The 15,677-nt window shown below is 38.2% G+C and overlaps 2 protein-coding genes across 2 annotated transcripts; one reads left to right on the top strand and one right to left on the bottom strand.

Moving 5' to 3' along the window:
* Window positions 1-5,465: 5,465 nt before the first annotated feature.
* On the bottom strand, window positions 5,466-8,716 carry LOC307035902 (uncharacterized protein). Its single transcript, XM_079675759.1, has 5 exons — window positions 8,549-8,716; window positions 7,430-7,453; window positions 6,674-6,751; window positions 6,438-6,566; window positions 5,466-6,349 (listed from the first exon to the last, which is right to left on the bottom strand). Exons 1-5 carry the CDS (start codon window positions 8,570-8,572, stop codon window positions 6,236-6,238), a joined length of 369 nt encoding a protein of 122 aa, XP_079531885.1. The 5' UTR covers window positions 8,573-8,716; the 3' UTR covers window positions 5,466-6,235.
* A 497-nt stretch (window positions 8,717-9,213) lies between these two features.
* On the top strand, window positions 9,214-15,644 carry get1 (guided entry of tail-anchored proteins factor 1). The gene is made up of 5 exons (XM_079675756.1): window positions 9,214-9,373; window positions 11,180-11,345; window positions 13,460-13,527; window positions 14,037-14,151; window positions 15,324-15,644. The coding sequence occupies exons 1-5, from the start codon at window positions 9,284-9,286 to the stop codon at window positions 15,395-15,397; spliced, it is 513 nt and encodes a 170-aa protein (XP_079531882.1). The 5' UTR covers window positions 9,214-9,283; the 3' UTR covers window positions 15,398-15,644.
* Window positions 15,645-15,677: the final 33 nt, after the last annotated feature.

Raw genomic sequence — 15,677 nt, 5'->3', positions numbered from 1 at the left:
TGAGTCACGTATTGTCTCGAAATCCAAATCCACTTGTTAAAAAAACTAACATAATAAGAAATAACAACAAATATATTACAAACGGCCGCCCACTAGTTTTTTCTCACCGAGCTCGTGAATTCTGCACATGACGTCATAGTAACGGTTGCCACTTTGCTCTTGACGATTATATATATATGCTTTATTATTTTTGTAAAATATTTAAACCAGCTCTTTTTTTATTGTAAAAAATATATATATCTCAAAACGTCATGTTTGGGGGAGATACTACACGTGAATAAGTACAAATGTATTGTAGTACAAGTCTGAAATACTGTATTATGTATACAATTACAAATGTCTTCTTTAAGAAATGATAAGTAGCTTACACTACCGGGATAGAAATCTGAATATTACTTTAAGCCAGGTATAACGATGTTAATATTTTCATCCAAAATTCTTATATTTTGTTTTATTTTGTTGACTTGTTAGAGTCAAGTGTTTTTTTTTTGTTTTTCTACCGAGGTTAATTTTATATCTCTTGGTATCCCTCCATAAATCCGCACTAATGTCAACTGTTGTAGACCGTATGATCAAAAGCCGTAACAAAAACAAGTTTTCCCCCATGTTCCTAGGAATAAAAGTTGTATATGCTAAACCTGGCTATGAATGATGTATAATAAAACTCCTTTGTAAAGACCTTTTGAAATCAGGAATATAATTTATTAATAGTGAATAATTAAAAATATAAATAGTGAATACAAACTTGTATGTTTGGTGTAATGCTACTGAAGTGGAGATCTCTGGTACAGAGAACAAAATAATTAAAAGAGGAATTATGGTATAATTCCATAGGCTACTATTAATCTATATATCTACTTAGTCTGCTACTTACATTAAGACTTTTCTTTTTTTAAGTTGTATGAAATGATATGTTTAAATATATAAATGAGGCACCATTTTCTGACTTTTGGGGAATTTAGTGGACGCAAATGTATAAAGAGTTAAAACCAACACCCTAATGTGTATTTTGGATCTTTTAGCTTCACAAGTATTAAATAACGCATGATATAAAAATGATATACGCAAAATTCTGAAAAGGAATCTTAATAAACAATACCAAGTACAGGTAGCCATATATCATACTGTACCGTACGTAGTTGTTTTGGTATCTATATTTTATGTAGATTTCTCTACATTTTAATGTTATGAATTTTTTTTTTTTTAAATAAGTTTTCGATAATAGTTTTATTTTATGGTCCTTTACTTACAACTATCTTCTTCAACTGTGTTTATGTATGCACCATGAACACCAAGGCAAATTCCTCATATGTGTGAATTTATGTGTGGTATTGCTATTTTTACCTCAAAAATACTTCTTCCATCTATGATTCTCTGTATGTTTTATCTTTGTAATCATATATCATGTATTAGATATCCTGAAGGATATGACATCAATTCCCAAGCTAGGTCAACATGGCAAAGAGCCCTATTGCCCCGAAGGCTCTAGATTCACCTCGTGCCATGTTGCCCTTGGGTAATTTGATTACATGCACATTTGTTTGGGAATTTGCCCCATAAACTTAAGGAAAATACTGACTGGTTTACTGCATTAACTCATGATCCTTTGTAGAGAGGGGACCTGTGTCACTGACTCTTGTTAAGTCAAGTCAATCTTAAAGGGGCCCTATTAAGCTCTTTGTGGTTATCCTTTTCATGTGTGTTCTATAGGTTTTAATGCATGTAAATGGTCCACAAAGGCTAAAATCCCAATGTTCCCACCAGAATAAATTAGCTCTTGATTGATGAGACGAGACAATCCTTGGTTTCTGCTGAATTGTCTAGTCTCCTTCATGAGAGAAACAAGGCCTGGGCAAAGGCTAGGAAATCAGGCTCAGAGGTAGAATGGCTGCGTTTTAGGCAGCTAAGAAATAGCTTCACTTCACATGTCAAAAGTGCTAAGTCGAAGTACTATTTGTCAGTTACCACAGAAAGCCTAAATAATCCTAGGAAATTTTGGAAAGCCATAAAATCGATATCCACCGGTGAGATCCGTAATGAGCTACCTCCTTGCCTTACAACAGCATCTGGCACTATATCGGACAGGGCCACTATGCTAAATTGCTTTAATAAGCATTTTGTGTCCTGTGGTTCTCTGTTTGATTCTGTTTCTAACTCTGCTTCTGTGAACACCCCAACCCGTGACTCTGAACAATGTGGTCTGGAAAACCCTTTCAGTTTTACTCCTTTTACTGTTAATGTTGTTCATGAAGCCTTAACCAAGTTAGATCCTAAGAAACCGGCTGGCCCGGACAACGTAGAACCTTTCTTTTTAAAGATAGCTGCGGATTTTATTGCTCTTCCTCTCACTACTCTTTTTAACCTCTCCCTCAGCACAAATGCAATTCCAAAAGTATGGAAGTCAGCTTATGTCTTGCCTTTACTAAAAGGAGGGGAGGCAACTATTTTAAATAACTATAGGCCAATCTCTAAAAGGTGCTCGAATGCCTAGTGAGTGAACAAGGAAAGGAGTTTTTATGTAAAAATAATATCCTGTCTAAACATCAGTCAGGCTTCAGAAAGCAACATAGCACCATCACTGCGACAATGAAAGTGGTGAATGACATTACGAGTAATTTAGATAATAAGCAGAGTTGTGCAGCTCTATTTATTGACCTTTCCAAAGCGTTTGATACCGTCGATCATCGCATCTTAAAGCAGAGGCTACTCAGTATTGGCATATCCAGCCATGCAGTGGGGTGGTTTGTGAACTACCTCTCTGAAAGGTCCCAATGTGTTCACTTTGATGGGCTGTCTTCTGAGTGGTTAAACATTGCTAATGGTGTTCCTCAAGGTTCTGTTTTAGGTCCACTTTTATTCTCCATATATATCAACAGTTTAGGTGAAAATGTGAATGAAGCTACTTTACATTTTTATGCGGACGATACCGTTATGTACTTTGCAGGTCCCTCCATTAAGGAGGCTGGTGTTAAATTACAGGCTGTTTTTAACATTATTCAGACTCAGCTCTCTGAACTAAAGCTCCTTTTAAATGTTGATAAAACCAAGGTAATGCTCTTTTCTAAAGCTAAAAAGACACCAGAGCCTGTTTTAGATATTGTTACTATGCAAGGACAAGTACTTGAAGTGGTTACCTGTTATAAATACCTAGGTATCTGTCTTGATGATTGTCTCTCTTTTAAACGTCATGTCAATAACCTGCTTAAAAAGCTGAGGGTTAGACTAGGTTTCTTTTTTAGAAACAAGTCCTGTTTCTCACTTGAGGCCAGGAAAAGGCTAGTCACTGTGACCTTTTTACCTGTGCTTGGACTATGGTGATTTGTTGTATATGAATACACCTGCCTATTGCCTGAACAGGTTAGATGCCACCTATCACAGCGCACTGAGATTTGTCACAAATTGTAAAGCACTTACACATCACTGTACCCTGTATGCCAAGGCAGGTTTGCCATCACTTACTGTAAAGAGGCTCAGTCATTGGTACACGTTTATTTATAAAGCTTTGTTGGGTAAACTCCCGTATTATATCTGCTCTCTGATAACACAGAGAGTTGCAAGCAGCTATTGTCTGAGATCGCATGATGTAGTATTGTTAGATGTGCCAAGAGCAAGGACTGTCTTAGGTAAGACAGCTTTTATGTGCGCAGCTCCACTTGCTTGGAACAATCTTCAGCAAGAATTGAAACTGAGCAATCTCATTCCTCTGCATGTTTTTAAAGCTAGGCTAAATGAAATGCTCATTGATACTATGGGCACTTGTAAATGTCTATAACTATGTTAATGTATCCTGTAAATATAATTTATAATGTCCTTTATTGTTTTATGTTTCATGTGGAACCTAAAGTTGCAAGAAAAAGTATGTGAACCCTTTGGAATTACCTGGATTTCTGCATAAGTTGGTCATAAAATGGAGGAAGCCACTGCTGTCCAGAAAAAACATTGCTGCACGTTTGAAATTGCAAAAGAGCACCTGGATGTTCCACAGCACTACTGGCAAAATATTCTGTGGACAGATGAAACCAAAGTTGAGTTGTTTGGAAGGAACACACAACGCTATGTGTGGAGAAAAAAAGGCACAGCATGGTTTGGGGCTGCTTTGCTGCCTCAGGGCCTGGACAGATTGCCATCATCGATGGAAAAATGAATTCTCAAGTTTATCAAGACATTTTGCTGGAGAACTTAAGGCCATCTGTCCGCCAATTGAAGCTCAACAGAAGATGGGTGATGCAACAGGACAACGACCCAAAGCACAGAAGTAAATCAACCACAGAATGGCTTCAACAGAAGAAAATAGGCCTTCTGGAGTGGCCCAGTCAGAGTCCTGACCTCAACCCAATTGAGATGCTGTGACATGACCTCAAGAGAGCGATTCACACCAGACATCCCAAGAATATTGCTGAACTGAAACAGTTTTGTAAAGAGGAATGGTCCAAAATTCCTCCTGACCGTTGTGCAGGTCTGATATGCAACTAAAGGAAACGTTTGGTTGAGGTTATTGCTGCCAAAAGGAGGGTCAACCAGTTATTAAATCCAAGGGTTCACATACTTTTTCCACCCTGCACTGTGAATGTTTACATGTGTTCAATAAAAACATAAACAAATATAATTGTTTGTGTGGTTTTAGCTTAAGCAGACTGTGTTTGACTATTGTTGTGACTTAGATGAAGATCAGAACACATTTTATGACCAATTTATGCAGAAATCCAGGTAGTTGCAAAGGGTTCACATACTTTTTCTTGCAACTGTAAATGCTGCAGGTCTCCCTTGAAAAATGTATCTATGATCTCAAGGGACCAATCTGATTATTTAGTTTGAAATGAAATGAAAAAAATGATACATAAACTTTAGATTGTAGTCTTCACATCAGAGGTGCACAAAGTACTCATCCTTTTCTTGAGTATAAGTAGAGGGTTTGAAAATACTCAATTACAAGTGAAAAGTCCTGAATGCACAATGCTACTTTAGTAGAAGTACATAGCTGCTATATATGCTCACAGTATAAATGCTCAAGTACTCAATATGCAGAATGACTGTTTAAACATATTAGATTTGTCATTGAACAAAGTACACTAATGCAGTTTTTCTCCAACTAGAGTGCAGTGTAGATATTGAAGCTGCAGTATATTCAGAGTTGCATTTTGCTGAATTCACATATGGGTTAATTAGTTTGTACTTTCACACTTTAAGTACATGTGGTCAGAATGCAGGACTTTTACTTAAGTTTACTTATGAATTTCAGCGGTAAATGAAATCTATATGAATGTATAAGATGTAAATATTCACAATTTTGGTTGTGAGCAAATCTGTCAGCTTATCATTGAGTATTGGTCTCATATATATATATTTTTTAGATATACTTCTCCCTGGTGGTGAATTGAAAAAGTAATTTCAGGTTAGACATGGTGAACATCTGCAACAGGCAACAATCACATGATGTAATCCGACACAAAATAGTTGAGAAACAGTTTACAGGAATTCCCACTTTATTTGGCATTTAATACCATTCATAACAAAGAAAATGTATTTTTGTTTTTTTTATTTTTTTAAAAAATGAGGAAACTGTACATTGGTAGATAAATCCCAAAAAAACCACAAAGAATATATCCACAGAGAGGTGGCGAATATATCTTGTTGACTGAGTTGTGAATACAGTAATCCTAATAGGATGAACTAAAACACGCACGATTAGCTTTGTAATGCTTCTTGAATTGAGCACAGCGGAGAGCATGGATGTGTCCAACCATCCTCACATGTACCTTCTCTGACAGCATTTGGAAAAAATGAAAAAAATCCAGTACTAGTGAACATGGTTAAAGTGAATATTATGAACAAGACTGACTTAACTCTTCAATCATACCAACACTTGATGATGTATTAAATCCAAAAACAGTACAGGTTACAAAAATCCCTCAAAGCGCCTCGGGAATGTCTCAGGTAAACTCTCCCGGAGCCGAACATCAAATTCCTGATATAGGCATCATGTCATGCAGGAAAACTACAAACCTAACAAAAAGGCAAAGTAAGAAGCCAGAGAGTACAAACAATGGAACGAAAAAAAAAAAGACTGAGAAGAAACTGAATGAAATTTGTAGTTGTTTCTTTAAAAATGCATTTCTGCAATCACGTGCCTAAAAACATTACTGTCTTATGAAAATAGTAGATAAAAATAGTCTCTGCATTGTACAAGAAACGAGGTACAGGGGGGCTCTGGCAAGTTAGTCTAGGTGTGTCACGGCTACTCGGCGTCCTTGTCTTCCTCCTCGGCTTCCTCAGCTTTGTCGTCCTTGTCCTCTGCCTCATCTGCTTCTTCCGCTTCCTCTGCGTCTTCTGCTTCCTCTGCTGCAGCGGGCTGGAGGATGGAGAAGAAAAACATGCATTATTATCGAGTTTCTCTTTGAATGTTGCTTATATTTCACAATTTCACAAGTCTGCCATACCTTCTCAGCTTTGGCCTCTCCGTTTTCTGCAGGAGTGGCCTCTTCTTCCTCCTCCTCCTCCTCCTCTTCCTTCTTCTCCTCTGGCTTGGCCTTTACAGGTTTGGCTGCCTTTTTGTTCTTGGGAGGTGCCTACCATGACAAAAAACAATCAAGGAACATGAAATGAATGCAATAGAGAATAGAGAAACAGTGCATTTGAAATGGAGACAGTGATTTTTGATTTGTCTCGTAATTACCTTTGTCTTTTCGGGCTTCTCTGGTTTCTCTTCTGGTGTATCCTTCACCGACAACCGTTGAGACTTTCTCAGTGGCTGCTGAAATATAAAAAAGGCAAAAAAGAAGATGTAAGTAATTGATATGCTAATCAAAATATTGTTGTATGCAAATAAGCGTATAAAGCTCAATGAACTGCAAACATCCCTATTACTTGCTAAATATTTTTTAAATAAACATTGATAATAGGCACTCAACGGGGAACTCTATTGATTACCAACTTCCGATGTTGAAGACCGCAAAGGCTCATTTCACTTAATTTAAATGGCTAAATGTGAGGCGTAGTGCAATTTGAAACGAAATATAGTTGTAAAATGGCACAAACATACATAGTCCAGAAAGAATATGCTATGACATCCCTTATAGTATAAAATATAATTTTTTTTAAAAACAGGGGAATTAAAATGACCAAAGAAGAAATACGATTTGGGGTGAATGTTAAACAGCGCCCCCTTGTGGCTGTTCCATGCAATGGGCAGAGCAGGATTGGATCATATCAACATTTTAGCCATTTAATTCAATATTTCATCCCTAGAAGATGTGTCTTTTACTGGCAGTAGTATAACTGGGATGCACTAAATTATGTTTAAAGTCAGTGTGAACCAACAGAGACATTTTCTTTGTCTTGATCAAAAGTAGAACAAAATGTTCATTTCAGTTAAAGTTGGGGTGTCGAGGACAGTATGGTGCAATAAATGGGTAAACACGTGCATACTAACCTCTGTGGCTGCTTCTGCGGATTTCTGTGGAGGAAAGAGGGAGAAATCAATTAAAAAATGCAAAAGAAACAAGAGCCATTCATGACTGAGCTAAAGTGGGTGTGTAGCGCAAAGAGGGGGATGGGCAACTCTCCCTCCCCTCAAGTCACAAAGAAATTATGAAACGTAGAAGTGGGGAAGTTTCTGAGTTAAAGAGGTTAATCTAGTTCTAGTTTCTTCCCGCCGAACACTGTTGTTTATCATTCACGAGACAGGCATGTTTTTTGTTGAGTAAGCATGGTGCTGTGGCTACTTTTTAACCGAGAAAAGCGGGAAGGGGAAGAAGAGGGGACCCCCACCTCACGATGCGCTCCTAAAAACGCACATCAATCACGCTGATCCTCTTTATGCCCCTCTATTGTGGCAAATCGGTTTAAAAAAAAAACCGTCGACAGGGTTTTACGGACTACCACAACATGTGTCGCCGCCTCTCCAAACATATATCAGCTGCCATGACACCTCCAAAGAAACGATTTTTACACCTCCGGCCACATGATGACGATCAGGATGATCAGTGTTACAGTAATGCGCAGGCAGAGGTCACCGTGTGTTGCAAATAACTCGATTTACTCAGTGCCAATACCTACATAATTAGTAATGCATGCAATCCCCGATCCGTTGAAGTATCCCGAGGTAATTGCGCAATAAATGTCTCCCAAAAGGCAACCTGTTCATCGACAGTGGTTACACCCCTTTGTTTGCACACGGTAGGACTAAATAATATTAAACCACGGTCGGATGAGCGGTGCATTTTAACAAAGCATCCACAAAGTAGCAGTATTAAGGAAAGCCGTGCATATTTGCAAGATTGTTCGATGAGAAAAGTGTGTTACGCTTCACTGCACTAAGTAAAAAGGCGCCACTTCTCTGTATCAACAACGGAGACACGACAGACCTGAGCAAAGCAACGGTGGACCTCATGCAGCCACATGGTTAAACTGTAGCGAACATTTATAAAGCGTATGCCGTGGTAACACACATATATTGTAGCGAAATGTAAATAAACCGTTGAAAAATTGATACTTTAAAAAAAAAAAAAAAGTCCGAGTGTACTTAGCATTATTTCACATTTTCACTTACTTTGGTGGCGCTCCTTCTTCCCATTGTTGCTTTAAGTGGTGCGGCAGAGACAGAAGAAAAACACAGCCTTTCACAGTGGAGGAAACTAAATGAATGTGGGTACACCTCTGCTGCTTACACCTCCGGATCAGTCTGTAACTTAACATATGCGTCCGGCCAGTACTAGAACTAGCTCCAACCGGATTGGATCCTCCTCTTTGTATATTTTATCCCTTATCCTACCAACCTAGCAGGGAGGGTAACCACCCGCCCCTTGCTTCCAGTGATTGGCTTTGAGGTCGAGGAAACACACATTTGAACCAAAACATCTTACCTGTGTGGGCAGGACCGTGTGCCAATCATTCTGCCCGAGCCAACTCTCACTTTTTAATCACAGCCTGTTCCCAGATTGTCTGTCTGTCTCTGTGTGTGTGTTTATTACTTGAAAAAATGCACGACAAACATGAACATGTTATGAGCTACAAGATTGAAAGGCTCATGCATAATACACTATCACCCAAGCACACCAAGTATTCACATGCATACTGACAAACCCTTATACAATGAAGTGTATAACAACTGCAGCCTAAAGATCACAAACGAAACAATATACTGAAATTCTCATGATAAACACAAATGATTATGAAGTGTTTAGGCTAAAAACAAAACAAGAAAACCTTGTATGGGCTCATTATTATGACCTAATTAGCCTGTTATATAACTCCTCTGTAGCTGCAACAAGGAGGAGAAACAAACATGGCGGCCAGCTATGCGTGGTTCCTTGTGCTGGGCTCGGTTTTTCTGGTCAACCTCATGAAAACACTCCTTCCGTCCATATCCGCTTTCGTAAGTCTACGGGTCTTTGTGTTAAAAAAATATGGCGTGCGTGCTGTGAAGTTACATAATATGTCTAGGTTATGTATGATGTGAGTTACATTTGCCGACTGTTGTTGACTAGCTTAGCATACCCTATGCTTTTTGCTACATGGCTGTTTAAAGAGAAGTGGAAGCCATTCATTCTTATGAAAGTCGCTCAGTGGCGCATGAAGCCCAAAATATGGCTGATCATCCGGGTACTTTTGCCCATAGAGCATGCGCACTGGAGATCTCCCGCTCATTGTTTAGTCAAATTAATGGAGGGAGAACATAACTCTCGATTCTACTTTTAGCGCATTTGAGCAATGTACGACTCGAAGGATTTAAATAAGGTTTATACAATTGTTAGTGTTGCGAAGTTCATTTAGCCCCTCAAAACGTATACGCTGATATACAGACATCTCTTTCCCAATGTAAGTCAGTGGGGAAAATAGTTTCTCGGACGAATACGCAACGGAGGCTGTAGTACCACCATTTGGCCACTAAGACGATTCATACAAATCTGCTTCAATGGCTGGCTCACTTCCTGGAGGCTTGATGTATAGCTAGCTTAAAAAAAAAAACGTAAATGCTGTGCTACAGTTAGAGGGTGGGGTCTTCTCTGAGATCCCGCTATTTAGTGCCTATAGGAGGGAACATTTTGTTCTGCATCATTGTTCAAATGTAAATAGCCTATTGTTACGCTAGGCAATGTGTAACTGCTAAAGAGATAGCTTACAAAAAAGCACTGGGTCATTGATACAGCCTTTAATTTCCAGCAGGCAGAGGTGGAACAAGTATTCTGGTTATTTACTTTAGTAAAAGTAGCAATACTACAGTGTCAAAGAACAAGTAAAAGTTCGTCATGCAAAATTGTGCTTGAGTAAAAGTACAAATGTATTAGCATGACAAATATAGATAAAGTACAAAAACAATAAGAACTCATTATGCAGATTTCCGAATCATATACATTATATGTTTTGATGATAAATGTTGATACATTAATGTGTTATCAAGCTGGTAAAGGTGCGGCTAGTTTTAATTACTTTGTCTGCTGCAGGGTAGCTTGAGCATTTTACTCCAGGTTTTTAAGTTGTATGTGATTGATCATATTTTTTGTATCATTAATTCATATGTGCAAAGTAACTAAAGGTACTACTACAGAAATGTAGTGCAGTTAAAGTACAATATTTACCTCTGTACTTCTACTCCACTACAATGCAAAGTAGCCTGAAATTGAAATACTCAAGTAAAGTACAAGTACCTCAAAATTCTACTTAAGTACAGTTCTTAAGTAAATCTATTTTGTTGCTTTACACCAATGCAAGCAGGGACATGCATTAAAGGTGGGGTAGGTAAGTCTGAGAAACCGGCTCGAGATACACTTTTTGTTATACTCCATGGAATGCTGCTAACATCCCGATAGCAATGAATATCTTAAGTGCTTTAACAAAAAATCCATAAAAAAATGTCATCTGTGGAAGCCGTAGTACTGTAAAAAGCACGACCAATCATTTTAGCCAGCCCTGCTAAAATAACTGGATGGCCTACCTGCCTGTCAGCCTTCCATCTGTGCACAAACTTATCTCGTGCCCTCATTGGTCATGTGCGCGTTCGTGTGTGTTGGAGGAGGGGCTCTGAGGAAGTGGCAGATTTTTTCCGGCTGTGTATTTTCAAATTCTAGCGCACTCAAGCTGGTTTCTCCAAAATGACCTTCCCCACCTTTAACTGTGGTATTGAGCCCCAACACATAAACATTACATTTAAAGTCTTGTCTTTCTGTGTCTTTCTTTAAAGTTCTCGAGACTGGTGCAAAAAGATGCCGAGCAGGAGAGTGAGATGCGGTCTGAGGTGCAGGAGATGAAGAAGGAGCAGCTCTCAATAAGCATGATGGATGAGTTTGCCAGATATGCCAGATTGGAGCGCAAAATCAACAAGATGACCGACAAGCTGAAAACACATGGTGAGAGAAAATACGTAGTTATTATGAGTGACGTGCATACAATACACAGTTTGACATGAGCCCCAAAACTAAAAATAATAAAGTAGCATTCATTTTTTTTTACAATTAAAAATGCTGACTTAAAAAAAACAAATGTGGAAACCCCACACAAAAAGGGGAAATATACAAATAACTATTCAATAAAGATTAGAACTAGTTACCTCTCCAAAAGTCCAAGAAGTCCATTTTAAAGGGATACATTTTAGAGATGTTTTAATTTTTAATCACGAAGGATTTAATTGAGATTTTAAAAACATGTACCTTTTGTCATGCAGATATTGAAACACTAGAACATCCCTTCTTTTCTTAAAGCATAATTAAAACCTTTTTTCCATTATTGGCCAACTTATAATAACCAAACAGAGAAAATAGAATTGGGAAATCTGAATATAATTGGTAAAGTGTTTCATTCACAAATGTCGTTTTCTCACATTTCTCCCGTATTTATTTATCTCCCGTGTACATGGTACTATTTCAAAACTCATTTAAATGTACAAAAATAAACAGTTTTACAAATTTTTAATTTATTTAAAATATTTTTGGATGTTTTTAGAAAATGATGTTACCCTCCTATTGTCTTTGTTTCCCTCCTCTTACTTTGGTGTTCTCGGTCAAATTTTAACTGCATTAACACAAAAAACATTAATCATCACCAAATTTAATTTAACACCCTTTCAAACTGTAAATATTGTATCAGACTACTGGTATACATGAAAAACTGCAGTAAACAAAGAAAGAATAGACACTGAACATGTATTGCGTGTGCCAGATGTGATTCACATGGGGGGGATTGGACACACAAGGGGGGGGACAAAGTGTGTGTGTGTGTGTGTGTGTGTGTGTGTGTGTGTGTGTGTGTGTGTGTGTGTGTGTGTGTGTGTGTGTGTGTGTGTGTGTGTGTGTGTGTGTGTGTGTGTGTGTGTGTGTGTGTGTGTGTGTGTGTGTGTGTGTGTGTGTGTGTGTGTGTGTGTGTGTGTGTGTGTGTGTGTGTGTGTGTGTGTGTGTGTGTGTGTGTGTGTGTGTGTGTGTGTGTGTGTGTGTGTGTGTCCTTTTCTTTACGACGGTCATTTTTGACCGGGGACACCATGGTTGTTACAAAGTTGACTAAATCATCCAAAATTCAATGAAAGTGGTGATCAGCAATTTTATATGTTTCTGTGAAGGACATCATAAAGCCTTAATGCAATCGAATGCAAAACAAAAAAGTTATGATTGATGAAAGTAGTAAATCGGTCAGATTGGACCCGAAGACAACAGGAGGGTTTTAAATCAAGTTTTAAAAACACCATTTATGTGAAATGGGCAACTAAAATGCAAAATACCCTTGAACAAATTTGAATTTATACCCCCTTTTTATATTGATGATCCACATATTTTATTAGTAAACCATATTTTGACTTCCCTATTAAGCCTAGGAAATCAGATCCACACAGTAAAAATAACAGCCGCAGGAAATTGTTAAAGGTTTTAAATAAATGACAGAAGAGTTCAGTGGCTGCAGCCGGCTGATGTTCTCCCTCAGGATTATCTTGTGCATAGACAGGAAGTGCCTTATCAGAGCGTCAGTATGAAACGCATGTACAGAAGCGCAAAGGCAGTTTTAAATTGTATCTGTTTCTATATGTTCTTTCTCTCGACTGACAGTTTTAAATATCCCTTGATCAGGCTGTAGCCAATATGAGATACTAATATATAAATATATATATATACCAGAACAATCACTAATTTATACTAGTTTTACTGTAGAAACAAAACAGCTGACTCATTGTCATTGCAGTTGTGTTCATCAAGAGAACTCTCCACTGTTTGAACAACATATTTACTCATGTAGTATACCTATATTAAGCTGACCGCCACAAAACACTTTTATTTTAATTTATTGTGTTAATGTATTGAACAGAGAGACTTTGCACATGAATCAACATTTTCGTAAATGAGGCTATTTTTTATCTGTAGTCCCTGGACAGATTATTGTAAAACCACCCTTAAAAAAGTAAATATAAATGATGGTATTAGATATGTCTCGAAATTAAATTGCATTGAGTCTAACAGTTGTGTATTTTATTATTTTGCAGTTAAATCAAGAACGGCAGGGCAAGCCAAAATGAAATGGGTTGTGAACATCGTCTTCTACATACTGCAGGTAGGACGTTAAAAATGTAATCCAAAACATTTGTATTTACTGTGACGAATCTGTCAATCTTTGATACTGTATATACTGTAATGTAGGAGCCACATATGAAGTATTGTTCTGTTTGTTACGGTACATGTTTTTGAGTCACTATAGGTGGTGGGCGTGTCTTTGGATTTGTGTGGTGACGTTTGCGGTTATATCCGGTTGCTTTTACCTGAGCACTTTGTGATAGATGGAGGGGGAGTGAGCTGGAGAAGGACAATTTTTGTTGACCGCACACACGGATAAAAGAATATACACATACGCATATGGACTATTGAATGTTTGCTTTGGAAATAAAAGGTGAAACGCATACTGTTGGAAAGACCGAGTTTTTGCGCGTCACAATGTTTTTCTCTTGTTTAGTCCCTCGCGGCACTTTGTTTGGAATATTACTGCCGCAATATATAAGGTATCTTTTTTCTATCATAAATCAAATGGAAAATGCATTACGTATTTATTCTGTCTTTATTTCCCAGGCTGCCCTGATGGTCTCCTTGATATGGAAGTATTACGCTGACCCAGTGACGGTGATCCCCAGTAAATGGATCGCCCCTGTGGAGCGCCTGGTGGCCTTTCCAACAGGAGTGGCAGGTAATCAATCTATTTTCCATTCATATATATCATTTATTCAAAAAGGAACATGCAGGTCAACACATTTCTAACTATATAAAATACACAAATAATACTCCAGAAATGTGGAAATCCATAGGTAGAAAACCCCATTCTTCTTTTTTAGATGGATTCTTTATGCATTTATACAAACAGTGCTGATGTGTATGTGTTAGCGCTCGCAATACATCTGGAAACCTTAACGTGTTAATAGCAAAACAAAAGACTCAAATGAATCACAATAGCAAGTTTGACCCAAAGTTGCTCACGTACTACAAGCGCTGATTTTGATCATGAATCACATGGCAGTGAGAAGACAAAAAAGAGAAGGAATCAGCTAAAGAGATGTGTGTTACACTGACTGGAGACCACTGGACATCAGTATAACCATCACTATCTCAACCATAACTCCCACAATGCTCTAGTTCTTTAGGTGAGGTGAAAACAGAGGAAAGGCTTTTAGCTGAACCATGCTCCAGTTTGTGGAAGTGTCACAGGAGTGTGAGATAGTGGACAGGGTCTCCACTGTAGGAACGGATAGGGCTGATAGCACCAGAGATACTATGCCATGTGTAGCTCACATTATACAGAGGCTTTGTCCACGCTTAAGTTAAAGGTAGGATAGGTAAGAATGCAAAAACCAGCTGGAGTGCACTAGAATTTGAAAGTACGCAACTGAAAAAAATCTGCCCCTTCCTTCAGACTTCCTTACAGAGCCCCTCCTCTAACACACTAAAACGCGCACATGACCAATGAGGGCACGAGATAAGTTTGTGCACAGATGGAAGGCTGACAGGCAGGTAGGCCATCCAGTTATTTTAGCCGGAGCGGCTCAGATGATTGGTCGTGCTTTTTAAAGCGCCACGGCTTCCACAGATGAAGTTTTTGTATGTATTTATTGTCAAAGTATTTAATATATTCATTGCTATCGGGATGTTAAGAGCATTCCATGGAATATAACAAAAAGTGTTTCTGAAGTGAATTACCTACCCCACCTTTAAGTGTCGGAAATCCGTTGGACTTCAGGCCAATCATTCAGAAATCATGTATTAATAAAGTAAAAAAAAACACTGGATTTCTCTTTCAAGTTTATCATGCATTTATTTATTCCAACACTCTATCCACAGACTGACAGAGCTCTTCTCTCTCCTCAGGTGGAGTGGGGATCACCTGCTGGCTGGTGGTCTGCAACAAGGTGGTGTCTCTGGGTCTGCACGCCGTCAGCTGAGTGACAACACTGGCATCCTAACATATCGTTCAAGATGTAGATGAAGACAGCCTCTGTATGTCTTTTTTTTTTGTCTGCTGCTCCAGGTCAACATTTTAAAATGCAGTGCGTTTAAGTTCTGGCTGGTTTATATTGCTCTATATTACTTTGGTGAATTTTGACCTTTGGATGATGTTTGGATTGTATTATTTAAAAACATTGATTTGCTAATGCCTTTTTAAGAAAAATAAAACACGAAAAGCTTGTATTCATTGTACTGTTATTTCTAGTAATTAGAGAC

This window comes from Notothenia rossii (genome assembly GCF_949606895.1).
Source record: "Notothenia rossii genome assembly, chromosome: 4".
NCBI classification, from domain to species: Eukaryota; Metazoa; Chordata; class Actinopteri; order Perciformes; family Nototheniidae; genus Notothenia; species Notothenia rossii.
The sequence above is the reverse complement of the archived record's forward strand: the minus strand, read 5'-3'. Positions and strand labels throughout refer to the sequence as shown.

What these genes read in the sequence shown, in the direction of transcription:
- LOC307035902 (XM_079675759.1), bottom strand. Translation starts at nt 8,572, where the DNA reads ATGGGAAGAAGGAGCGCCACCAAA. An exon ending in GAAGAAGGAGCGCCACCAAA is followed by an intron (nt 7,454 to 8,548) that starts GTAAGTGAAAAT and finishes TTTCCTCCACAG; the next exon opens with AAATCCGCAGAAGCAGCCAC. An exon ending in GAGAGGCCAAAGCTGAGAAG is followed by an intron (nt 6,350 to 6,437) that starts GTATGGCAGACT and finishes TCCATCCTCCAG; the next exon opens with CCCGCTGCAGCAGAGGAAGC.
- get1 (XM_079675756.1), top strand. Translation starts at nt 9,284, where the DNA reads ATGGCGGCCAGCTATGCGTGGTTCCTTGTGCTGGGCTCGGTTTTTCTG. An exon ending in CGACAAGCTGAAAACACATG is followed by an intron (nt 11,346 to 13,459) that starts GTGAGAGAAAAT and finishes ATTATTTTGCAG; the next exon opens with TTAAATCAAGAACGGCAGGG. An exon ending in CTTTCCAACAGGAGTGGCAG is followed by an intron (nt 14,152 to 15,323) that starts GTAATCAATCTA and finishes CTCTCTCCTCAG; the next exon opens with GTGGAGTGGGGATCACCTGC.